This window comes from Talpa europaea, assembly GCF_964194135.1.
Source record: "Talpa europaea genome assembly, chromosome: 6".
Classification (NCBI taxonomy): domain Eukaryota; kingdom Metazoa; phylum Chordata; class Mammalia; order Eulipotyphla; family Talpidae; genus Talpa; species Talpa europaea.
In genome coordinates this window covers 105,680,264-105,708,215 of record NC_140072.1, presented here as the reverse complement: position 1 = coordinate 105,708,215, position 27,952 = coordinate 105,680,264, and the positions used below count along the sequence as shown (strand labels likewise).

Here is a 27,952-nt window from a genome sequence, read left to right as displayed (position 1 = left end):
GTCTGCAGCCTCTGCAGTGCCAGCTTGATCCCCGCTGGCCGGCAAGGGTCCCACATGGCATGACAGACCTCTCCTGTTGCACCTGCTGCTACCCTCAGCAGTGCATTTCGTCAGTTTGCCTGTTCTGTTCCCCGCTCTGTCTCTGGTAAATCCTCTCACCCTCCCGTGAATGTGGCCTGTACCCCGGTTATTGTATAAATAAATAATCTTTAAAAAAAAATCTAAAAGTTTTTACCCTCTAGAAAATCTTAAAACGAGATATTATAAATGCTTGGTAACTGAAAAGTAGACAACATCAACTTGAATAGAGTTTCCTAAACTTGAAAGCCCTTTAAAAAGAATCAATTTACAGGGGGGAGAATGGAGTAGGATCAAAATAAGGAGGGTGGGAATTGTATGGAGACTATAACTAAGATGAAAATGAATACATTGTGCAAAAATGAAAAATGATATAAAAAATATGTAAAATAAAAAGACAAAATGTAAAAAAAAAAAACCCAAAAAAAGAATCAATTTATACAACAAAGTAATAGCACAACACATAATTTCAATCACTCAGAGTAATTACAACAAAAACAGTGGAACGCCCAGTCAAAGTAACACCTATGCAAGTATCTTTTCTGCTTATTTCCATAGCTCTATCATAACCTCTTGTTTTTCAATTATCAGAAGTATTTATCTAATACATATTGCAGTTGCTTTTAAACTCCATGGAAGTCCTATTAATAATTACTAATAAGCATTTGTAAAGAAAGCATAGTAAAATCAGAATTTCAGTAATCCATTTTTCTGAAAAAAATAAAAGCACATTTACTAAAAGGAATACTGGTAAATTGTATTATTTAGCATAAAATAAATTAACATATATGTAACATTTTACTTTAAACTCAATTTAAAACTTTTTCAATTATTTTACTTTTTAAACCATCTAATTTCTGGACTATTAGAGTGAGCACTCACGCACTTCGAATTTTAAGGCAGTGAAGCCATCTTGTGGTTGATGTTGGTATTGCCCATAACTTAAGAAGGTCATAGCCGTTTGGAAAAAACAGGTCTTTAATCACAGATTTCTATTCAAAAAAGTATATACAACCTGTCAGTCACAGAATTTAGATAGAAAAAAATAAACACAGAACTGAAAGCCTTTATGGTTGGGTTCCAATAGTAATTATTAAAGTTCTCAAGCAGCAAAGTAATTTTCTATTAACCTATATTTTAAAAATAATTTTTTTAAAGATTTATTTATTTATTTGTTTGTTTGTTTATTTATTTATTTATTTATACAAGCACTGGGTACAGTCAGAAGCGCGGGAGGGTGAGAGAATTCACCAGAGCCAGAGTGGGGAGCAGAGCAGGCAGAAGGACCGAAGTACACTGCTGAGGGGAGCAGCAGGAGGCAGGAGAGTTCTGTGCGCCATGTGGGACCCTCCTCCGGTGGCCAGGGAGCAGCTGGGGATCGAACCAGCGCTGCAGAGGCTGCGGGCAGCTTCGCAACCCAGCGCTCAACCGCTGCGCCACCGGGGAGGCCCGATTTTAAAAATAATTTCTACAAAAAAAATAATTTCTACACCCTGGTTCAGAAGCTAAAGTTATAAAAATTCCTATAGCAAAATATTAAACTTAGAGGAAATATGAAAAATATTTAAAAGTTTATAGAAAGTATGGTTTATTTCATTTTTTGTCATGACTTTTCACCATGATTTTAGCTTACAAACCATCATAGTCAGGATCGTATAATATCTACAAAATGCAGACTATCCTGAAAGATTCTGGGAAAAAAAAAAAGCAAAATATGGCTTCCGCATCATACATCCTTTCGTCCACACAATCTTGAGATAAAAATCAAACATAAATTGTCTTTGGGAAAATGTAGCTTAGGTTTGGAATTCCAGAAAAAACAATGATCTTTTCCAATCTCACCTCTTTTTTAATTTGTCTGAAACCTTTGTGTCAAAGTAATGGGTCATCGTATGGAGAAAATAGAAGAACTGCAAAATAATGCTAAGAAAAGAATGGTAGGAAAGAAAAAAAGAACATGAGCAAAAAACTATATTAAATTAATAGTTACTTAAACTTTTTGCCATTCTACTTTTCTCCCAAAACAATCAGTGATAACTAATAACAATTACTGAGACTTCGGTTTTAAACTCATGATGATAATGCCTAATGAAGGCCCCAAATTTATCTCAGAACAAAAGAGTTATAGATTTAACGTATTATGGGTAAAGGTTTTTCTCCTAACTACAGACCTAAAATCTTTCTTCCCTGATCAGAGATCTATCAGCTTTCCATTCTTCCTATTCAATCTCAATCCCTAAATGCTAAAATGTTATCTAATAGTAATAATAATAACAACACACACCATGTAAACATTCACTTCTGGCCTCTCAGGGGAGGAAGTTTGAAGACTCCTCTCTATACTCCTTTAACCTACCTCCAAAGAGAATGACTGTTTTGTATTGGGGAATGTGTAAGTACAATGTTTTGAGCATCAGGCATAGAGAATAGGTTTCTAAGACACATGGTTGTTTCAAAGAAACCACACAAAAGTAAAGGATGCAGCATCTAAGATGGCAGTCTCCTTTTCCCCCTCTTACCTCTTAACTATATGCTACTTAAATATTGGAGCAAAAACTCTCTTACCACTTTTCTTTCGGCTTTTTCTCTTAGGAATGGTAATATCATAGGCTGGCTTGCAACTAAACAAGAATTAATGAGAACAGGACTTTAGGCTTGTTTTGATTCTATTACACTAAGATTACCCAGATCAAGTTAACAGTTCTACAATAGGGCTTGGGGTCACTGATAACTGAGTTAATGATGAAGTGTAGGGCCTCCCCTGGTGGAGCAGCGGTTAAGCGCTGGGTTGCCAGCCTCTGCAGCGCCGGTTCGATCCCTGGCCACAGGAGAGGGTCCCACAAAAAAAATAATAAAATAAAATAATGAAGTGTTTATTTGCTTTATAATACCATTCGCTAAATTTCCCAGCAGATCTCTCAATAACAAATTTTAAATTTTTTATTAAAAATTTATTTTAAACAATAACTAATTATAACATAGTTTAGTGACTGCAGCCATGTGTTTATAATGACATAGTTACCATTAACACAGTAAAATGCTTGTTAATACAGCATTCCAATAAGGCACAAATAAAGTAACGTTTACTGCATTTATCTATTTTAAAAACAAAAATATATGCTATTCATATCAAAAATATATTCCATAACCATTTATTGTATCCTAAAAATGCCTGTATTTTTATATAATGCATGAAGTTTTAAATAAAGGCAAATAAAATGAGCAATTCCTATAGGTCAGCTTCCGAAATTTTTATTAAAATTATCTTTCAAAACATCTTCACTATACTGTGAAGGGAACTATATTTGATGTTAGCAGTAGTAAAGAAAATATAATTGAAGAGCAGAAGGGGTATTGGATTGTTTCATGTGAAAAGGGCTAATTTTGTATATGCTTATTAAATATAAACTCAAGTCTTAATACCAGTAAGAATATTTGAATGGTTAAAATTTGGCAGAGAAAATTCTAGATTCAAAAGTTTCAAGTTGTTTTTATTGTTGTTAGTTACATTCAAAACTTTAAAGCAAAAAAGTCTTTGAGGAGGTGGAAGGAGCAGAGAAAAGTCTCATCAGTACCATTTCAATGATCTGATAAGCAAAGGTAGGTTCTCAGAAGGTCTCAAAATATTCACAGAGAAAATGGAAAACCAGTAATCCAGAAAGTTTCAAAAATTTTATCAAATAAATCAGTATAATGATACATAGACTCTGCTTTGATATTAGTTATTTTTCCTGTAAAGAACTGTTGCATGCTCTAGACCCATAAGATTGGTGCCTAATCTGAGGTTCTATAATTAAGCTATTTTCTAAGTATGCTACCTAGACCAGTAAATTAACAAACCACGGAAACAAGTTCAAAATAAAATTCTTAGGCTCTATCCCAATTCAATGAAATCAGAAGCTAGGGCAGGGCAGAATCTTTTAGCCAAGCCTTAGGATGATCCCGGTGTACGATGAAGTCTGAGAACTACCACCACAATAAAAAAAAATTGAGAAACTAGATAGAACTCTGAGAACAACGAAGGTAAATGAAAAGCTTAAGACTGAGAATAAATAAAGGAACCAAGATAGATGGCTACAGCCAAAAGAAACCTGTAGAAGTGACATTTCCAGGTCTTCAAGTATATAAAGAATTATTCACAAGGGAAGTAAGCAGATGTTCTCCATTTCCCCTGAGGGAAGATAAAGAAGACATTCAGACTTCAAGGTGCAGCATAAGAATTTAGGTTAAAGTTTGCAGACATGGAATAGAGTTAAACACTCAAATGAATTACTAAGGAGTCTGAAAAGCCTTTATCTCTGGGTAGCTTCTTAAAAACCTGCAGTAGATTAGAGACTCTTGTCATTCTTTACAGTAAGTATCATGCATTGCATAAATGTATTAGTATTTAGAAAATGTGGAAAATGTTACTATGTTCCAGGCTTTTAAAATCATCTAAATTTAAAATGTCTGAGGTACAATAACTTTAAAATAACTTAGTGTTGATTAAGAATATATTATTAAAATACGAAACATACATATTGAAAGTATTTCTTTAAACTATAGATAATGATGTTCTTAATAGTCCAAAAGTGACCGCATAAAAAATTCTTGGTTGGCACAGTTTATATGCATTTGTAAGAAAAAGAAGAAAATGGATATAAATGAATAAAATACAAAAGAATGGTTGTTATCTAAAAGTTGCATCCTCATACTTTAAAAAGATCACTGAAAAAAAAAACTGTAACATGAATACTTAACTGTAATGCAAAAATGGTAACAATAACCAAATGGACAGCTTTGCCAAATTGATCCTAGTATTTCTTACAATTTCCTACTTTTATTTTTTTAAGCTTTTTTTTTTTTTTTTTAAATTTATATAAGCACTGGGTACAGTCAGAAGCGTGGGAGGGTGAGAGAATTCACCAGAGCCAGAGCGGGGAGCAAAGCAGGCAGAAGGACCGAAGTACACTGCTGAGGGGAGCAGAGGGCAGCAGGAGAGGTCTGTGCGCCTTGTGGGACCCTCTCCCGGTGGCCGGGGAGCAGCCGGGAATTGAACCAGCGCTGCAGAGTCTGCGGGCAGCTTCGCAACCCAGCACTCAACCACTGCGCCACCGGGGAGGCCCACAATTTCCTACTTTTAAATTAATTAAGTTCAATAAATAAACTTAGGAACAGGAAACTAAAATTAAAATGTATGAAAAAGTTCTTGTCCTGAGCTCTAACATCTGAAAAGTCTTGCATTTAGAGAAAGTGTGTCATGGTTATAAATTCTAAAACAAAGTTTTTTTAAAGTTGAAAAATCACCAGAAGATTAAAAGTTTAAATCTTGATCATTTTCCATGTATATCCACGTATATAGAAAGTCACTATGATGACTCTGTGACCTGTTTACCTCCAAATATTTTGTAGTTGCTGTTTTTATTGACAAAAAAAAAAAATTGCAGTAATTTAATAGATGTTCATATTTATTGTGGTTTGTATAACTTAAGACATCAACACATTTCATTACCTTGTCTACCTTTCCACCATTGATGTCACTGGGGAGGAATTTCTTGCCAATTGTTCTCAAGTCTGTCTAAAATAAAAATAGTATTATTAAAATATATTTATAGAGAAAAGTAAATATAACCTCACTCACAAACAAAAAATGAGATACTTAAGGTCTGTGGAACAAAATTTAAATAAATGCCTTTTGACTGTTTATGAGATCTATATATATAATCATTTCAAATAATATACCCCACACATACATTGTTTAAAATACACCACTAAGTTGTACAATAAAACATAAGGCCAGGCCTTAATTCTAGTCATATTTTCGGGTAATCTTTTAACTTACTAAATTCTCTGTTAAAATTGAAAACTTGATCTTACATAAACTACAATCTTACTAAAAAATAAATTCCACAATTCAAAACCAAATGACTACTTCTGATACATAAAAAAGGCACATTTTTAACAACTAAATTCTATATAATGTTGATATGCAGTGATGTGAAGACACACTTTCCTATATGCTCTGATACTCAATATAAAACAAATTTATAGCATACAAACATCTATTGAACAATACTGCTGCCACTTCAAGGAGTTAGAAGACTTTACTGTAGTAAAAATTAATTTCATTTAACAAATATAGAAAAAGTAGTAGGTGAACAAATGGCTAGCTATATAAAGATGCATTAGTCAGCAAAACATAGAAAGGAAATCATAAAAATTAACACAAAGTTATACCACTTCTGGTATAAAACCAAAACCACACAGTCTACATAAAAAGCATTAACTTTTAACAGTTGTGTCCTCTTCAGGAAATGAAAAACCTTTAATGGTTAAAAAAAAAAAAAAAAAATACGGGAGGATTATTACCTCACTCATGAAAAAGGCCTAATTATTTAAGAAATTACTTTTATGTTAGTGATTTTAATATATTAAATTAATAACTAAATTTGTATTATTTTGTTATTCACTAAAATATAGTAAACAGTAACTCTTCACCAGCTTAAGAGAAAAATAAAACAGATTTAGAGTGCATTTAATCACATAGGTAATAAGGGAGCAATTCATGTTACACTTCAGGAGAATACACACGATGATTAAAAGTACTGTAATATGAAATGATGTTCATACACATAGTAGAAAACTAGAACAGTTTTCTTTGCACACCTACAATAGAATATTGTCCTATTTGAAATATCCAAATATTGAAATGTAGTACAAGTATCACTTCTAAACTAAAACTCACCAACTGGACCTATACCAGGCAAAACTAAGCCTCAAGTCCAAATGACAGTAACAAAGTTTTAGGTTAGTTCATTACTATTTATGTAAATAAGACAAATAGAGAAAAGCAAAGATTGTCATAAAATCTCTCCTATCATCTTCAAAGAGTTCTTTATAACATTTTTGACAGTAAAATTCACCATTTAGGTGTAAATTAAAGAAGAGTGTCTAGGAAATATTTTCACTTCTGGTCATAGATAACATACATAATTTTTAACATGTTTACTACAGAAAAATTTATAGCCCTATTTATTAAGAACTTAAGTACTTAGATAGGAAACAAAAAAAATATCTTACTAGTCTTATTAACTCAACTGCAAAGAAGCTGAAAAAAGGACAGATTTCAAAACAAATTTTATCTTTTAAATCCAAGCTTAATTATAAAAATACAAATGTTACTTGAAAAGAAAAAGTTACACATACTTACATAAATATATATTTCAATGCTCATTCAATTGCTGCAATTTCTGCTTTACATTAACCTATTTTGTAGTGGTATGATGCATTTATCAGACATAATTCTCTTATAGATGCTACTGATTATGTATTGTATTATATAAATTTGATTGTTAATAGATTGTAATTATAAAGGAAAAAAAAAAAACTTCCACAGGGATTAATCACAGGTTGAAAAAAGAATATTCATTTACCCACATCTATATTTCAAACAATCTTTATTTTTATCTCTTAAATCAGAAAGCTAATCTCCATAGGTAGAGGGGAAGAAGTCGGAAAGAAATGTATATATTTAATATTTTATATATATATATATACATACTCTTAAAACATTATCATTGATTATAAGTAGTTTTTTCTTATTTTGTTTTTCTGGTTATTTACAGACTTCCACAATACATGTTACTTATATCAATATTTTGAAGTAATAAATACAAGTGTCAAAAAACAATAACCTAGCTAGTGTTTCTGCACAAATTAAATAGCATTTAGTTTTAATGAAATGATCAGTTTTTAGTACTATTTTATAGCTACTGTAAACAAAATAAAATGCAATAATTGATCACTGGGTTTAAAAAAAGCAATTTTAATTGCTTTTCCCCATTCTTTCATTGGATTCTATGTAAAAGATGTTAAAAAAAATATATCTCTAGTAGTTGGCTGATGAAATTACCAAATCCAACAATCACTACAACTTTAAATAGACAATAAAAATGAAAAATGTTCTCCATATTACTTATCATAAAATCCATTTTATTCTATGAGACACTTTTCATGACCATAGCTTCCAGATTAAAGATGTTTTGTAAGTCAATAAACATAACCTACATTGAGAGCAATCAGGATGATGTCATTTATATTGACTTTGTCAGGAGAACTTGTGCAAGCTTCAATGCCTTCATCTGAAAGAAACCTGTTAAAATAAAATAAATGGCTTAATATTTTCTAAAATCAAAATTAATGAAAATTATTTTAAGTCTACATGCAATTTTGTTCTCTACTCAAACGCTTTCACTACAATTACGAGGGAAAGAGTTCAGGATAATTCCTATTTACTTATTATCTCTGATAGAAAGGAAGGAACAGTGCATATTTTTCTTTTTTATGTATGTTAAGTGAGACTGTGTTACATTAGCTGTATGCTTTTTGAGAAAATCTATTTAAACATCTTCTTAAGGAATGTATGGGCTAACCTTTACTAACCTTTACATATTATATACAAATATAATATGTACCTTAAATATCTGGCAATACAGTAAGTTCATTAGAGTTTGAGATATGCTATAAAAAGCAGAACTAAAAAGAACTTGGTTTTAAGCTTACATCAATATAAATTCCTCTGTGACACTTTCTCACATTATCTTTTCATCTCTCAATCAATGTTCCCCAAAATCTTCTCATCATTCCTAACCAATGTTCCCCCAAATCAATAAATGTTCATGACTCCAAGTGACAAAGATAGGGAAATTTTTGATACATATATATTTTACTTTTCCTCTCTTTTTCAGTTTTTGTTCTCATTGTCTCACTGCCCTTTGTTCTTTTATCCAGTCAAAGTCAACCATCCATTTATCATGGGAGGGTGAGGGGGGTATCATTAAGATGATTTTGAAATTCTTTGATAAATCCTACAATTCAAGTATCAACTCACCTGTGAAAATGTCAATTAGCATCTGACATCTTTTGTGATCAGTATCAACTCCATTAACAAAGGGTTGGTACTAGCATTGCCATTTAAGACAGTCTCCCATTAAAAAAATGTAGGAGTGCTAACCCTACAGAGCTAACTCAATTTCATTCCTGATAACTAGCAATTCTACCATTAATCCCAATAGCAGACTGATTCTAAGACACTTGTCAATGTAAACTTCACAGAGAGAGAGCAACAAAAGGGCATATGCCTTTAACAAACAAAGAATAAATGCTTTCTCACAAAGTAAAAGAACAAGTAAAAAAATATATAAATAGGAGAGAACCAAAAAGCACTAAGAGATTAAATTAAGCTTGATAAGTCTACGAACAAGTACAAGGAGATGAAAGTTAGAACATGTGTATATAAATCAAAGCAAGAGCGTGTTAACAAAATTAGATACTATTAAAAGTTTAAGCGTATGGCAGTGCTAAACTAAAATGATGAATGAAGGCAAGCAGTTAAGTGGGTACAAAGGGAAAACAGAAGTGTTAAATGTTTAGGTGAATAAGAATTAATGGGCATGGAATACAAATGTCTGCAGTGTAGATAGTTAAAATATTGCTTTAATTCAAAATGGGTAAGTTAATTTCCTTATTATCCTGTTAATTTTTCACTGTTCACAGCCATTGACTGCATCTGTAATTTCAATTAGTCATCTTATAATTCAATTTTTCAAATATTAATTAAGTCCCTATTTATATGACAAGTATTTTGTGAATTAATAATAGGGACAGTAAAATGATGACAATTAAACATGTGCCTGCAAGAATTTTATATTCTCATATGCAGCATAGCAGTTATATAAACAGCTATTTTACAAAGTCAAAATAATTATAAACAAAACGTTATGGGGGCTCAAAAGTAGCTGACAGATGGGAAAGAGAACAGGTATAAAGAAAACAATATAAGCAAAAACATTGAAGTAAGAAAGTGTGAAGCCCATTCTACAGGCAAAACCTAAAACATTTTGGCTAGAAGATGGAGAAGAAATAAGAGACAAAACTATAAATTGAAAACAATTTTTTTTAAACAGCAGTACACAAAGGAATATGGGTGAATATGGGCGATGCAGTAATCACAAAACACAACTTTCAAAATTTCTACAGTGACGAAATAATATGTAATGATTAGTAAAATACTCTGTTTTCTGGAACACCAGGTCTTTAGAATTAAAAACCTCTAAGATGCTAGATTAACTGGAATAGATATTAGAAAAGCGAGCTCACCTATTCCATTTTACATAAAAAAGGCACCCAAAATAAAGTGATGCAGTGTTAAGACCAAAATACTTTGCAAATAAAAGCCATCGTCTATATAAATCAGTTTTTTAGTCACCTAAGTTCTTCACCAAAACACATAAAAAAGAACAACATGGTGAGGATGTGAAGGAAAAAAAAGAATACTCATGCAATGTTGGTGGGGATACAGTATGGAAGTTTCTCAAAATATTAAAAATAGATCTATTATACATTCCAGTAACTCTACTCAAAGAATACAAAAACAGTAATTTAAAGGGAAATATGTATCTTGTGTTCACTGCAGGATTATTCACAACTGCCAAGTTATGGAAGCAACCTACACACCTGAGGGCAGATGAGTGGATTAAAAAGACATTGTATATTAAACACAACAGACTATTACTCCACTATTAAAAAAAAATTCTCAACTCTTGCCATTTGTGACAACATAGATGGACCTGGAAGTAATTATGCTAAGCAAAGTTAAGTCAGAAAGAGAAAGATAAATACCAGATGGTGTCACTCATCTGAGAAATATAGAGAAATAAAAGCTCAGAAAAACCAAACCAGTAACAAACCTTAGAAATCTGAAAAAATTGAGGCTACCAGGGTTAGAGAGCAAAGTGAGGAGGGGGTCATCAGATTATTGGTAGAGGACTATGGGTGCTTTGGTGGTTGGTGTGATGTGGTACCATGCATCTGAAATAATATAATCCAATACCTCTATGAATCATAGATGGTACTGTAAAAACAAAAACCACAACCAGGCAAGTTCAACCAATGAGTTCCAAAATACATTAAATAAGAATAGGTCAAATTTCAGAGCAACTTATCAGGGAATTAATTTTCATTCATAATCAGAGATTCAAAAATTGTTAGAACAATAAAAATACCTGTTCCAAAAAAATATGGAAAAGTCTAACAAAAATGATAAAGGCAGAGCAATAAGAGAGTGAAAATCTAATTTTGTTCATGTGTAAGACAAATACCACATGATTTCTTTCAAATAATGCCTATAAAAGGTCTCCTGAATATAACAAATTATAAAAAATTGGTCAGTCTCAACTGCCAAATTTTACAAGATTTCCTTTGTTCATCCTTAATACTAAAAAGAAAAAGAAAAAGAAAAAAAGCAAGGATTTGAGCCTTGCAGTTTCACTCAGTAATTATCAAGACCATTCTCACAGCTCTCCCCAAATAACATCCTGGTGATCCTTCTGTAAATACTTGAACATTTTCACAAAAGGACTGAGTCCAAATTAATCATAACTAAAGATTTACATTACTCTTTTTCTGCCTCTATAAACATGTAAAACTCTAATATCACCCATGAATAAAACAAGTGATAAAAGTAAATCAAATGCCCAAATCAGTTGCAAGGTGCACCACAGTATAGCACTAACTAAAGACCAAAACAACACAAAATTCAGCAGTCTTAATGTGGTCACTGAGAAAGAAAAGAACTGCAAATTGGAGCAGGCATGCCATATCTGATCCCTGTGCACTTATGCACAATGGACCTCCAGGGAAGAGAAGTATAATCAGTTCCCACATGTCATCTTTGAGCATATAAACCCAAGGGCGTGGACCCTAAATAAGAACAAGCCCAGACAGCTCTTGTTTAAAACAGCCAGGAGAAGCACTCATTTTCCCCTTTTTTAGTGGGGATTTTAATGGAAAAACATAAAACCACTCATTAATATACGTAACTAAAAATATATCGAACATATTTCACTGACAAGCAGGGCAGTAAAGGGCTATATTTCTGCATGATACAGAACAGAATAACATTTCTTACTAATTTTACCTTCAAATAATGCTAATTTAAATCAGTTTTATGAGTGCTTCAAAAGATCTTAGAAAGTGCTCCCATTTTTCATAAATAGAAACAAAGACGTTAAAATTCTGTTTCATTTAGTCACTTTATTTGTTATCCTGAGCAATTGTCTTAAGAAATAAAATCTTTGCAATTAATTATTATCGACAATTTGGGGGACAGGGAATTTCTTATTACAAACAATAAATATATTTTTAATAGAAGGGTCACATAGCCTAACCACCACTATCAGAACATCTTCACCTCACGTTCAAAAGTCACTTGAGCACGTAAAACTGACTTTATATAAAACATGTATAAACAGACATGTCCAAACTACAGTTCAATAATCTCAGTTTTATAACTGGGGCTTTTAGCTTTACCAACTTCCTCCACCCCACTCCCACCTGAGCGGAGAAGGTTATAAAATAAATAATAAATCCTGAGACTGTAATGAATAGCATGGTGATTATAGTCACTAATAGTGTATTTTATGTTAGAAAGTTGCTAAGAAGTTGATCCTAAAAGTTCTCATTACAAGAAAAATATTTGTAACTATGTCTGGTAATTGATGTTACTTTTAATTAAATTTATTGTGGATATCATTTCACAACATATACAAACTTCAAATTATTATGTTGTATACCTGAAATGAACATAAATATACTACTTATATCTCAAATTTTAAAATAATATGAATCAGAAACAGTATGTTGTCCTAGGATTCTGAATGCCACATGAAATATGTTGCCTCAAAAAGAAATAAATGTCTGATCTTTGGAGATATATCCTTCATGAGAATGTTAGAAGGAAGACTTATTTATCAGATGGATGGTTAAATTGGATCCACAAGTATTGGTGAGCACGTTCCAAGGACTGCATAATGTGTAAAGATTCATACATACCAAAAAAAAATCTCAATTGACAGAAAACTCTTATAATACTGTTTTAATCTCATTTATTAAATATATAATTAGTGGATTTACCGTTACCACCTCTTACCACAGGTAAGGAAAAACAAAGTCAATTTTCCTTTGATCCATTCCCTTGAAAGCAGGTAAAATCCCATGTCTAACTTATTCCTTATACCTGTGTATTATTACAACACACACACAATGAGGAGCACCCACCAAGACAAACTGAAGAATACACGTGCCATCTAAAGGAGGCAGTCATAACTCAGCTCTAGTTGAAAGCAGTTATTGTCTGTATGAGAATAAGTAAGGAAGTTGGTGTCAGATCTTCTCATTTTTATCTGTTTTTGTAAAGCAATATGCAAGTTAAGCAAAATAGTTTTCAGCCTGCATGAGGCACACACTTTATGCTTACTAATCATATTGGATTATTTAAATTATCTGCAAGCTTGTTCCTATTTCAACTTATTTTTGGCATACATTCTTGTACCAGTGTCTCTCAAATGATGTAATATCCATGATTGACATCTTTTCCAAGCAAAAAAGGAAAAGAGCGATGTGTTTTAGGTCATTTTGTATGACTTTTAGAAAGCACCAAGCATATTTATGTAATAAATTTCTTACCAGCATTATCTACAACAGCCTAAAAAGTATCAAATCTATTGGAAAAAAAACATATTTGTGGCAGGGGATGTCAACGCCCTGTTCTCATCATTTGACAGATAAACAGGACAGAAAATAAATAAGGAAACAATAGACTTAAAGATTTAGGCCAAATGGGCTAAAATGTGTGTGTGTGTGTGTGTGTGTGTGTGTGTGTGTGTGTGAGAGAGAGAGAGAGAGAGAGAACTGAGTATATATTTTTCTCAAGTGCATATGGGACATTCTCCAGGACTGACCGCATACTGGGTCACAAGAAACATATCAAAAGAGTCATGGGGCCTCCCCGGTGGCGCAGCGGTTGGGCGCTGGGTTGCGAAGCTGCCTGCAGCCTCTGCAGCCGGTTCGATCCCCGGCTGCTCCCCGGCCACCGGAGGAGGGTCCCACATGGCGCGCAGACCTCTCCTGCCGCCCGCTGCTCCCCTCAGCAGTGTCCTTCGGTCCTTCTGCCTGCTCTGCTCCCCGCTCTGGTTCTGGTGAATTCTCTCACCCTCCCACGCTTCTGACAGTACCCAGTGCTTGTATAAACCAAACAAACAAATAATAAATAAATAAATAAGACATGCCTCAAAAAAAAAAAAAAAAGAGTCATGAAGACTGAAATCACAAAAAGCATCTTCTCTGACTATAAAGGTATCAAAATAGAAATCAACTCCAAAAAGAAAGCAGGAGAAACCTCTAATACATAAATAAAAAAATACTAAATAAAATACTAAATCTAATAATAAATAAAAAACTACTGAAAGATTACTGGGTTAATGGGGAAATCAAAGAATAAATGATCAAAAAATACCTTGAGACAAATGACAGCGAATACAAAACTTTCCAGAACTTGCAAGACAAAGAAAAAAACAGTACTAAGAGGGAAGTATATAGCAATACAGGCCCACATTAAAAAACAAGAAAGAGCTCAAATAATCTCTTACTTGAAAGAACTAGAAAAAGAAGAGCAAACAAAATCAAGAGGCAGTAGAAGAAAACAATAAAAATTAGAGCAGATTAATGAAACCAAAAGCTAGTTCTTTGAAAAATAAAAACAGACCTCTAGCCAGGCTCACTAAGAAAGAAAAAAGAAAACTTAACTAAATAGGATGACCATGGAGTTTTTATTTTTATTGATGTGGTAAATTTCATTGATTTACTTTCAGATGTTGCATCACCCTTGTGTCCTTGGTATATTCCTTTTGGTCATAATATAGAATTCTTTTAACTCATTGTTGGATTTGGCTTGCAGAGATATCATTGAAGACTTTTTCTTCTGTGTTCATAAGGGAAAAGAAAACTCAAGTAAATAGGATGAGAAACAAAAGAGAAATTACAACAGATACTGTAGAAATTCAGGGGATAATAAGAGATTACTATGAATATTTATAAGATAATAAGTTCAGTAACCTAGATGAGATGGACAAATTCTTAAAAAAATATACAACCATCCAAGACTGAATAAAGAAGAAATAGAAAACCTGAATAGACCAATCACAAGCAAGGAAACTGAGACAGTGATTAAATCTTTCCCAATAAACAATGTCCAGGTTAGGACAATACCAAAGTGAGTTTTACCAAATCTTCAAAAATGAGGTAATCGCCACCCTGCTCAAATTCTCTTAAAAATTTGAGAAAGAAACTTCTAAGCACATTTTATAAGGCCAACATTAATATCAAAATCAAACACACAAGACACAAAAAAGAAAACTATAGACCAATTTCCCTTATGAACACAGAAGAAAAAGTCTTCAATGATATCTCTGCAAGCCAAATCCAACAATGAGTTAAAAGAATTCTATATTATGACCAAAAGGAATATACCAAGGACACAAGGGTGATGCAACATCTGAAAGTAAATCAATGAAATTTACCACATCAATAAAAATAAAAACTCCATGGTCATATCAATAGATGGTGAGAAAGCATTTGATAAGATACAACATCCATTTATGAAGAAAACCTTAAAAAAACTAAGGATAAAAGCAACATATCTCAATATAATAAAGGTCATATATAACAAACACACAGCTAACATCATTCTCAATGGTGAAAAGCTAAAAGCTTTCAGTACCAGACAAGGATGTCCACTTTCACCACTATTATTTGATATAGTACCAGATGTTCTAGTTACAACAATTAGGTAAGAGAAGGACATAAAAGGTATCCCAATTGGTACAGAAGAGGGAAAGCCATCATTATTTGCTGATAATATGATATTATACATAGAAAATCCTGAAGACTCCAGTGAAATACTAATTGAAAAAACAAGTGAGTTCAGCAAAGTGGCAGATTATAAAATCAACATACATAAAAAAGTTGCCTTAATTTATGCAAACAATAAGCTATAGAGGAAGAAATTAAAATAATCCCATTTGCAAATATACCCCCTTAAATGGAAAGAAATACCTGCTCATGGATGCAGAAGTCAACATTGTCAAAACAGACATCCTACACAGAGCAAAATACAAATACAGTGCTATTGTTATTAATATTTCAATGGCATTCTTCAAAGAAACAGAAGAAATATTACTGAAATTCATATGGAACCACAAAATACACCCAACAGGCAAAGCAAACCTGGCCCAAAAAAAAAAAAAAAAAAAAAAGGAAGACTGATGGTATCACACTACTAGACTTCAAACTATTAGACAAATCTATAATAATTAAAATAGCATGGTACTGAAACAAAAACAGATATACAGATCAATGAAACAGACTGAGAGCCCAGAAATAAATCCACACCAATACGGAGAGTTAATTTATGACAAGACTATACACTGGAGCAAGGAAAGCCTCTTCAATAAGTGGTGTTGGAAAAACTGGATAGTCACATGCAAAAAAAAAAAAGAAAAGAAAAGAAACTAGATCACTATCTCAAACGATACACAAAAATAAACTCAAAGTGAATAAAAGATTTAGATCTAAGCCCTGAAAACATAAGATACATAGAATAAAACATAGGGAAAAAAACACTGCCCGACATAGGCTTCAAAGATGTCTTTGAGGATTCGGCTTCAGCAGCAAGGAACACAAAGGAGAATACAAACAGTTGGGACCACACTCAACTAAAAAGCTTCTGCACAAATTGTAACTAAAACAAACAAAAACAAATATTTGCACATCATACATCTGACATGGGGCTGATATTAAAGATCTACAAAGTACTCAAATAACTCAACAAAAAGAAAACAAAAACCAATCAAAAAATGAGCAGAAGAGCTAAACAGGCATTTTTCCAAAGAAAACATACAGATGGCCAGCAGGCACATGAAAAAAAATGTTCATCATCACTTATGAGGGAAATGGAAATCAAAACCACAACGAGATACACCTCATACCTGTGAGAATGGTTTATTTCCAGAAGAACAGAAACAACAAATGCTGGTGAGGATGTGGAGAAAAAGGAACCCTTATACACTGTTGGTGGGAATGTAGGTAAGTCCAGTCCCTATGGAAAACAGTATGGAGGTTTCTCAAAAGATTACAAATGGATAGGCATAAGACCCAGCAATTCCAATCTTAGGTAACTATCTGTAGAATACAAAAACACTAATTTGAAGGTAAACCTGTACTCCCATGATCACTGTAGCACTAATTACAACAGCCAAAGTATGGAAACAACATAAATTCCCAAAAACAGATGAGTGGATCAAGAAGATGTGGTATGTAAACACAATGGAATACTACCTGACCATCAAAAAAAAAAAAATTCTTGCCATTTGTGGCAACATGGAGTAAGAAGGAGAAAGACAAATACCAGATGGTGTCACTTATATGTGAAATATAGAGAAACCAAGCCAAACTGAAAAACCAACCCTTGAAAATCTGACTGGAGAATGGGGGCAATTAGAGGGGAAAGGAGTGGGTGGTAAAAATAAACAAATAAATAAAAAGTGTCAAATCATTAAGATTGGTCTTTGGTCTAAATATTTTACAAACTGGACATACATATGACCTACCCTTACCTCAGATTTACAGACGATATATATTCTCTAAGAGGTCAGAATGTTCTAATTGGCTAGAAACACTAAAATGCAAATACTAAAGCTTCTTTCCCACTACTATCAACCTGTACCAGTCAAAGCAATGAATATCCATTTAAGGCCGAACTGAGACACAGATTCTATTATGGCACATACAAATTAGGTTGACAACCATGAATATTCTTCAAAATGCCAATGAGAAAAACTATTGTATTATTCTGTCCAAATGGATAGGGACTCAATCACAAAATACAGGAGCTAGACAATGACTCATATAAAGTGGTATTAATGATAAGAACAAAACCCCAGATCAAATGACCTCCTGTATGTAGGATATTTAACCAACACAGGATTATTTGCTGTCCACATTGAAATTATTGGCCCATATCTGGTACGAAATACTAAAATGGGAATTAAAAAAAATCCTGCTTAGCTACAAGAAAACAGAGATGACGAAGTTCTAATTATCCAAATTAATATGGGAATAGGAGAGAATAAAATATAACAAATAATTTTAAAATTGCTTATATTAAAAGGTAATTTTGATGTTCACAAATATGTAGCTTGCCAAGCTACTGCAAATTCCCATTAAAAAAAATTTTAATTACTTAAATAAAGATTTCTCTATTTATGCTGACTATCCTTTTTCCATCCCCACAGTGTAAGTAGATTATAACATGCCTACCAAAAAGTTAAGTTTTTGCTATTATTCTTATTGGCTCTTATTATACACAGCCAGAGACACCGAAGTAATAACTTGTTAATTCCCTCCCCTAGGGCAGAAGAAAATGGCTTATAAATTCCTGTTTATGAATGTAATTTAGGAGAACACAGTATTGAACTCTATTGAGTAACAAGATTAGTAAGGTAGCAAGGCTAATATGAAATTGGGAATAAACTTTGTTTCAGATAACCTGATACAGATGACATCAATATTTATTTGATACAGTTTATAGGTACATTATGGGGAGGGGAGAGGGAACCACAGACTAGAATATAAATTGGTACACCAGCAGTAAATTGAATAAATCCATTGGATTAGATGGCTAAATCTCAAAAACAGCAAATAAGAATCAGAAAATCAAAATTCTACTAAAGGTAATTCATATATATGATGGAAAATGAAAATAGAAATCTTTTATTTAATTTCCTGTCACACCCAAATACCTCTTCTATCACTACCATTTTTTTTCTTCTGTTAGGTAAAGTAACTACCTACTATACCAAAACGAGTATCACAATCTGGACCTGAATCAACTCTTGTTTAAAATTTAACTTTCTTGGGCCTCCCCGGTGGCGCAGTGGTTGAGCGCTGGGTTGCGAAGCTGCCCGCAGCCTCAGCGGCGCCGGTTCATTCCCCGGATGCTCCACGGTCACCAGAGGAGGGTCCCGCATGGCTCTCCTGCCACCCGCTGCTCCCCTGCGCAGTGTATTTAGTTGGTCTGCCTGTTCTGTTCCCCGCTCTGGCTCTGGTGAATTCTCTCGCCCTCCTGCGCTTCTGACTGTACCCAGTGCTAGTATAAATAAATAAATAAATCTTTTAAAAAAAAAATCTAACTTTCTTACACTTTATGTGTAAATGATCAGACAAATAAAGTCATGTATTTAAAGTATCTCTAAGTACAAACACTTAGTGTTATTATACAAACTATTTTCAACAAGATTTACTTTATTCAAAATTAAACTATCTTTAAAAATGCATTATTTGTCATTTTTAGTTTTTATGATATATTTGTACGCAAAAATGTGTATTTTTCCAACACTTTAACTAAGGCATGGTATTAATTTTTTCCACACATGCATACCTAAACATGCAAACCAGAAAATCCACTTTATACTAACTTTTAAGATTGATATATCACAAAATAGGAACACCAAAAGCAAAGAAATCATAATGAAACCATTAACATTTTAGTTGTAAATGTTCCATAGAATTAACCTGCACAACAGTTAGACAAAAAGAAAATAATGTTTTAATTACCAAGAACTACTATTCTTTTCTAAACAGCTTCTAGAGATACACCATAATTAACATTCACACTACTCAAATTTCAATAGTTCTGTAGCTAGACAAATATTTTTTGGCCCAACATTTAAGACTGAAAAATAGAAATCAGAAAAAGTTCTAGGGAAAATCCTTTGTAAAGGTATAACTAATTTAAAAATTCCTAAATTCTGAAAAATTGAAATTGAGATGTTTTTGTTAAGTACTTCTTTTAAAAAGCTGAAATTTATTAGTTAATTCTGAAGGAGGTACTACTTGAAAACACCACTAGATGACAACCTTGCTTCACAGTAAAATATTACCATCCTACTATTAGAATCTAAGACTCAGAGTATGTAGTAAACTAGCTTTAAAATAAAGGTTTCTGACATTTATTGTTTTCTGTTGGGGAGTAGAGATATCAAAGAAAATAAAATAGGCTATTATAACTTTAGAATTTGTGATTGCTATAAAGTTCACTCAAGGTTTTAAAAACTCATTTAGTAGGCATTAAAGAGGTATTCAAGATATATCTCCTCATAGGAAAAAAACCTGAATACTATCATTGGACAATATTGTCCTCTATTCTCTACTATGCTCATCTATTGGAAATAGAGGTATTAAAAAGTACACATAAATTATTAGAAACTAATGCTTTTTTTGTTGTGGAATAGTGATAATGAGTAATGTCAACATTATTTCAATAACAGCTTTTCTCTGACGTCAAAATAAATAAGTAATTTTAAGATAATAACTATAAGACAGATGATAATATAGCACAAAGTTCGATTCTTATGATCTATTTTCAGATGTTGAAATACTTTTCCCAAACATAAACCAACCCTTGAAGACATAAGGTATAGAATGCCTATTTGTATAAAAAAAAAATAGCTAAGTAAATCTGTGATTAATTCCTTTGAAATTTCATAATTGTAGCAACAATGGAAGTCTGTTATTATTTATTTTTGCAAGCCAAGTCTTTGCATAAATTTGAAGGTATAAAATGAAGGCCTTTTATTTTTTATTTTCAGTAGAGGTTATAAATTATCCTTCCTCTAATTCAACATTTTCAAACATTAATTCAGAAGCAGAGTAAAGTTGTTTTTAAATAACTCATACTTTAAAATGCAAGATTATTTCGTATATTTGTCGTATTTTCCTCAGCACAGGTAGAAAACCAGAAATCAAGTAGAAAGGCTCACTTCAAGCCCGATCATCTCTTGCTCTACCTACAATACAACATCAATGCCTACAGAGTCTATGCCAAGAGTCACCCAGCAAATAATGGCAATTAAAAACTCCAAAAAATAAAAAAAAGTCTGCATAAGAAAATTAAATCTGAGCTTATTTACATGATTTTCTATAAAGAAAATATATAGCCACAATATTAGAAACATTCTTTTTAATTGTGACTGTAGTGTCAACCAGTAAGAAAGACATGGGAGATTTAATTGATACTATAATATAGATAGAACAGAAGTGAAGCAAGTCACAGACTCATAAAAATAATAGTATAATTTATTAAGGAGGTAAATAATACAATGAAGTTAGTTATTCATCTATTACATGAATTGACAATGAAAAAATAAAGCTTCTAACACCAAAACAATTGATAAAAGTATACTACTTTGAAAGAGAAAAATAATCACCAGGAACATTAAGACTTTTTTTCTTAATTAAGGTAACACTGGCTTACAATACTATATACAATTAAGAGGGTTCACACCTCTTCAGATATATATCACCACACAAGACGCACCACCAAAGTACCTATAGTCTTCCGTCACAGACCACTGGCCTCCCAATCCCTTTGCTCCCATCACCAACTCCACTGTCTCCCTCTTGTAGTCTCAATTCTGCAGTCACATTTCTAGGATTAGTTCTAACTTTAGCGTTGTCTGTTCCTTCGCTTTGTTTCTCTATATTCCATGAGTGAAATTGTCCTGTAGTTATCTTTCCCCCTCTAACTTATTTCACTTAGCATCACCCGCTCTAGCTCGATCCATGTTGTCACAAATGGCAAAATTTCATCTCTTTTTTTAGCTAAGTATTCCACTGTGTATATACACTAAATCTTTTAATCCAATCATCTGTCGTTTGGCATTTAGATTGTTTCCAAAGCTTGGCTATCATAAATAGTGCTCCAATGAACAGAGGAGTACGTACATCCAACACTTTGAAAGAGTGTTTTTGCATTCCTTGGTTAAGTAACAAGGAGTAGCATTGCTGGATCATGTGGTAGATGTATTTTTATATGCTAAGAAATCTCCATACTATTTTCCATAAGGGATGGTGAAGTCACATTCCCACCAATAGTGTATACGGATTAATTTTTTTTCACATTCTCACCAAACCTTGTTGTTTCTGCAGTTTTGATATGGGCCATTCTCACCGGTGATATGGCATTTCACTGTGATTTAGACATGCAATTCCTGGATAGTAAATGATATCATGCCTATTTTCATGTGCCTGTAGAAGCCTCTGTATGTCTTCTTTAGAGAAAGCTCATTTAGCTCTTCTGCCTGTTTCTCTGGCTGGGTTCTTTGTTTTCTTGTTGCTGCATTATAGTTCTTTGTAGGTCTTAGATAATAGTTCTTTGTGGGATGTAAGATGCACAATTATTTTCTACCATTCAGTAGGATGCCTTTTCATTTTAATGATAGTTTCTTTTACATTTGACATAGTGCCATATGCTTAATTTTGCTTTTCTTTCCTTTACCATTGGAGATGAGACCCCAAAGACATCAATGAAGCTAATATCATGGAGTGTTTTGCCTTTTTTGGTCTATGGATTTTATGGTTTCAGGTCTCACAACGAAGTCTTTAATCCATTCTGAGTTAATATTTGTGCATTATATGAGAAAGTGGTCTAGTTTCACTTTTTTGCATATGGCTGCTCAACACCATTTATTAAATTGACTTTCCTTTCTCTACTGTACTATGTTTGGCACCTCTGTTACAGATTAACTGTCCATATATAATTGTGAGTTTATTTCTGGGCTCTAAATTCTATTCCATTGGTCTGTGTGTCTATTTTTATTCCAATACTACACCTTTGATTACTACAGTCTTGTAATATATTTTGAAATCTGTGAGCCTGATATCTTTATTTCTCTTTTTTTTTCCCCCAAGATTGCTTTGGCTATGTGGGGTCTTCTGTGATTTCATATAAATTTCATTAGTGTTTGCTCTATTTCTTGAAGAATTCCACTGATACTCTAGATCGGGATTGTACTGAATCCATACATTGCTTTGGAAAGATGGAAATTTTAGCAATGTTAATTCTTCCAATCCATAAGCATGGACTATCTTTTCATTTCCTTGTGACTTCTTCTATTTCTTTTAGCAGTGTTTTATAGTTTTTACTGAATAGGTCTTTCAATTCCTTTTTAGGCTTATAGTCACATACTTAGTATTTTTTGATGCTAATGTAAAAAAGTTGTTTTTATGATGCCTTTCTCTCTAGTTCATTCCTTGCATATAGGAAAGTAACATATTTCTACATATTTATTTTGTAGCCTTCCACTTCACTATATTAACTTATTGTTTCTAATAGTTTTTTAGTGGTGTATTTAGGATTTTCTTTGTATACTACCATGTCATCTGCAAATAGTGACAGTTTTACTTCTTTTCCAGTTTGAATCTCTTTTATAAAATCTTTCTCTAGCCTAACTGTTCTAGGACTTCTCATACTATACTGAATAGTAGTGGTAAGAATGGATATTCTTTTTGTGCACCTGATCTTAGATGAAAAGGCTTCAGTTTCTCACCATTGAGTAAGAGGCTAGCTGGGTTAATATATATGGTCTTTCTTCTGTTGAGATATACGGACATATAAAAAACAAATTTTAAAAGCAGCAAGAGAACAAGGATACATTACATACTGGGGGGGGGGGGTAAGAAATCCACTAACTTCTCATTAAAAACAATTTATTCCAGACTGTTACCATGGCAGTGGGCCGCGGCGGTCTAGCCTGGCTAGCTGGCTAGGTAGCGTGGCTGTGTGGACCCGGCTGATACGGTACAGGGCGTGGCCCGCGGGACTACAGAATGGGCTGAGGCGGTGGCTGCTGCCCGGACAAGAAGTTAAAGCCGGGTTTGAAAAAAAATGGAGATGTATGAAACCCTCGGAAAAGTGGGAGAGGGAAGCTATGGAACAGTCATGAAGTGTAAACATAAAGACACTGGGCAGATAGTGGCCATTAAAATATTTTATGAGAAACCAGAAAAATCTGTCAAAAAAATTGCAACAAGAGAAATAAAGTTTCTGAAGGTTTGGGAAAAAAACAAAACAAAACAATTTATTCCAAAAGAAAATTCACTACTCATTAAAGTACTAAAGAGCCAAGCTATAAATCTATATCCTAAGAAAATAACCTTCAAGAAGGAAAACTAAATAAGATTCCAAAATGAAAGCTGAGAGAATTTAACAGACACACAATTCAAAAAGTGCTGTAAGAAGCATTCAGTCATATGCAAAATGATACAAGAAGAAACTATAAGAAAGAATTAAAAGCACTGAAAGGGTAAATATGAAAAAGTAAATATGTTAAACAGAAAATCTTCTAAAACTATCTTTAGACACATATGCAAGTTTCTTTAAAACTATAGACTGCTTAAAGTAAAATAAACCTATTGTGAAAAGTATATATATATATATCTGTATATATATACACACACACACACACACACAGATATATATATAACATAACAGCAGGTAAACAAATAAACTATAAAGTTCTACATAGGTCATGAAGTATTATTGTTTGAAGGCAGACTTAAAGATTCCTTCTGCAATTTTAGAAGAGCAAACATTTTTTAAAAGGACACTAAGACGTATAACTGAACATGAAGTACAGGAGACAAAACAGTGTATGTACTAGAAATACATGTGACATCAAAAAAGATGGTAGAGGGCCTCCCCTGGTGGTGCAGCGGTTGACCACTGGGCTGCGAAGCTGCTCGCAGCCTCTGCAGCGCCGGTTCGATCCCCTGCCACTGGCGAGGGTCCCACATGGCGCGACAGACCTCTCCTGCCGTGCCCACTGCTCCCCTCAGCAGTGTATTTCGTCGTTCTGCCTGTTCTGTTCCCTGCTCTGGCTCTGGTGAATTCTCTCACCCTCCCGTGCTTCTGACTGTACCCAGCGCTTGTATGAATAAATAAATCTTAAAAAAAAAAAAAAAAAGATGGTAGAGAAGGAGCACAAAGAATAAGTGGGATAAACCGAAAACAATGAAATGAGAGAGTAAAACCAGATTATCAGTAATTATATTAAATGAAGACTAAAATAAGTCCTATCAATAATTACATTAAATAATGAATTAAACACTCCAGGATTTCAACTACTAAACTACTAAAAGAAGGAGTTGGGGAAAGAGAATTGAGCTCAAGTCATTAAACTACCAAAGGATTGAAGCTCTTACGAAAACTACGAAAAATCATTCCAAGGCATTCTAGACCTTCAATAGGTTGATGAGAAGCAGCAAGGTCAGATTTCTCTCTAGAATAGTTATTCCAATCTGTATTCATATAAACAGCTTATAAATTTGTCTGTTTGATCACAACCTTGCCAAGAGACTGTGTTGCCGTCTATTTCTTAACTTTTTGCCACCTTTTAAGTGAGTAAGGATATCTCAGTGTCATTTTAAATTTCATTTCTCTGAGTGCAAGCAATTTTTCATATGATTGAAGACCATTTTTATCTTTGAGAGTGTCTGAACTGCCCTTGCCTGTCTTTTTCTGATTTTTTTTTCTATCAGGTTATTGCCCTTATTTATCTATTTAGTACCTTAATTTTGAGTTCTTTATATTATTAGGGGTTTTAGCCTTGTGTCTGTTTTATATGTTGTATCTCTTAGCTTATCATTTGCCTTTTGATTTTATTTATGGTATTTCTTGCTATGCACTTTCAAAATTTTTATGTAGTCAAATGTATCAGTCTTTTATTGCCTCTGGATTTGAGTCAGAAAAAAGGGAAAGAGCCTTTTCCTACACTAGGGTTGAAGAGGAATTCTTCCATGTCTTCTACTACATGTAGTTTATGTTATGTATGGTATAAAGAAATGAAGGTAATTTTACCTTTCTCTGAATGACTACCACGAAATCCCAATACCACTGCTTTCAGAAGTATATATATCTTCATTATAGTACTTTAAGGTGTGCCTGTGCCACTTTACTATCTTTCAGCTCCAAATTCACCTTTTGTCACCACTCCCAACTGTGAAAATGAGTCTGATTCTTTTAAATGTATTTCTATGATAACAATAGATTTCCTAATATTTACCCAACCTTAATTATTTTTAAGAAGTCTGTATGCTTTTGCTTAAAATTTGTGTCAATGTTAATGACTGTTATTTATCTGCAGTTTTCCTTCTTTGTACTGTTTATATGTTTATATTGAATTATTTACATAATATGTAAATTTATGGGACAATATAATTTTAGGTTTCAGTGTTGTACTGGCTTCATAAAAGAAAGTTTTCCCTCCTTTTCTATGGAATGATTTGCAAAATATTTAGGATTACCTTATATATAGATTTGGTAGAATTTCCCTGGAAACCACCTGCACCTGAGTGCTCTCTAACAACATGATAATACCCTCTATTTCTTCTATAGATAGTCTTCTGCTTAAGCTTTCTAACTCCAAACAGGATCAAGGGGAAAGTAGGGGACAGGGGATTTGAGGGGAGGAAGGACACAAGTCAAAGACTGATAGGGAAACAAGTTCCTTCCATTTCTCCAATTTCCCTTAAGACAGTTCAATGATAAAATTTATTTCTAAAGAATGTTTTTCTTTATATTGGTCCTGCCTTAGTATTGATCTCTTAAGCCAGTCTTGAAATAAAACTTACTGTGATCTTTGCAAGCTCAGCAAATCATGGCACTGACTTAAAATTCCCAATAGATTTCTGGACTAGAGGGGTTCTTGGGGATCCATCAAGTCATCCATACAAAGTTCAGCCATTTGTGGGGGAAAAAGAGCAATTTTATATCTCACAATTTGATATACAAAGTTAATCTCTGTTTTTAGAGTAAAACTAAATATTCTTCAAAATTATATCTCCTTTAAGTGTGTATATAAACTATGAAGATTGCACTGGTCTTTTTAATTCAGCTAAAATTCAGGGCCTGGTTTTCTCAATAATGGGTTACATTTGTTAAATGAGTTTGGTTGGTTGTAAGCAGAAAAGTGGCTAAAATAAGAATAAAAGTCCTGGTAAAACACTAATATAATTTCTATAATCAAAATAATGTTAAAAAAGGAAAGTGTGCAATGGATTCCAGCAAATATGAATAGCTACATGGAGAAACAGTACTTCTACAAGTTGGAAGCCACATATCTAAAAGGCAATGTGTATGGCAACAAATACTGAAAAACTGCATTGTATGCTTAATCCTTTGAACACCATTAACAAAACTTCAACCTTTGTCAAATAAAGATGTGACTTTTCTTGATAAGCTAAGTTTCTTTTTTTTTTTAAAGACTTATTTATTTACACAAGAACTGGGCTACAGGTCAGATGCATGGAGAGGATGATTCACCAGAGTCAGGGGGGAACAGAACAGGCAGACTGATGAAATACACTGCTGAGGGGAGCAGCGAGCGTGACGGGAGAGGTCTGCCGCGCCATGTGGGATTCTCGCAGTCCAGCCGGGATCAAATCCGCACTGCAGAGGCTGCCAACAGCTTCACAGTGAGGTGCTCAACCACCTGCACCACCAGGGAGGCCCCAATAAGCTAAATTTCTAATAAAATAATCAGCTTGTTACTGTAAATTGGGTTAAGTATGAATGGCTATCAAATATAATTGCTAAAGACAAACTTGCATATTTTACTAAGGACCTATATGTTTTAACAAGTTTTTCAAACACACATTACTGTTTCCTCCCTTTAGCAGTACTGATTTGATAAAAATTATCTGTGGTCTAGTTTTTTTATAGAATCCAAAAGTTTCCAGGTATGACAGAAATTTTCAATCGAAACCAATGAAGTATTTCTGTCTGCCCTAGGACATAAATGGAAAAGTTCTATTAAAATCACTAAACCATTTCAGAAACACCTGACAATTCTGTATTTAATACAAAGTCCCATTGCCGAACCCTGGCACATTCCTATCATAAGGATTTACTAAAATGTGAGGCAACTCTATTTGTATCAGTCATTCCAAATAAGGAGAACAAAAGACTGTCGTATTTTGGGAAGTTATTTTTAACAAATATTAGACAATAGCATGTATTATTTGTTCCTATCTTAATGATATGGTGAGTAATAGACTATTAATCATTTTGCTAGTTACTCAGGGTGGACACAGCACGCCTTTTTTCTGTAACAGGTCGAGTAGTAAATGTTAGGTTTTGTAGACCTATATGTCATACTATATG

The 27,952-nt window shown here is 33.2% G+C and overlaps 1 protein-coding gene across 1 annotated transcript in view; it reads right to left on the bottom strand.

Annotated features, from left to right (window-relative positions):
- Positions 1-27,952, bottom strand: part of TDRD3 (tudor domain containing 3) — a gene marked incomplete at both ends in the record, with an annotated part of 127,567 nt that overhangs the window by 85,491 nt on the left and 14,124 nt on the right. The window contains 2 exons of the mRNA XM_084235239.1: positions 5,570-5,635; positions 8,125-8,209. Of these exons, the coding sequence (XP_084091365.1) occupies positions 5,570-5,635; positions 8,125-8,209 (151 nt within the window). The remainder of the gene's footprint in view (positions 1-5,569; positions 5,636-8,124; positions 8,210-27,952) is intronic.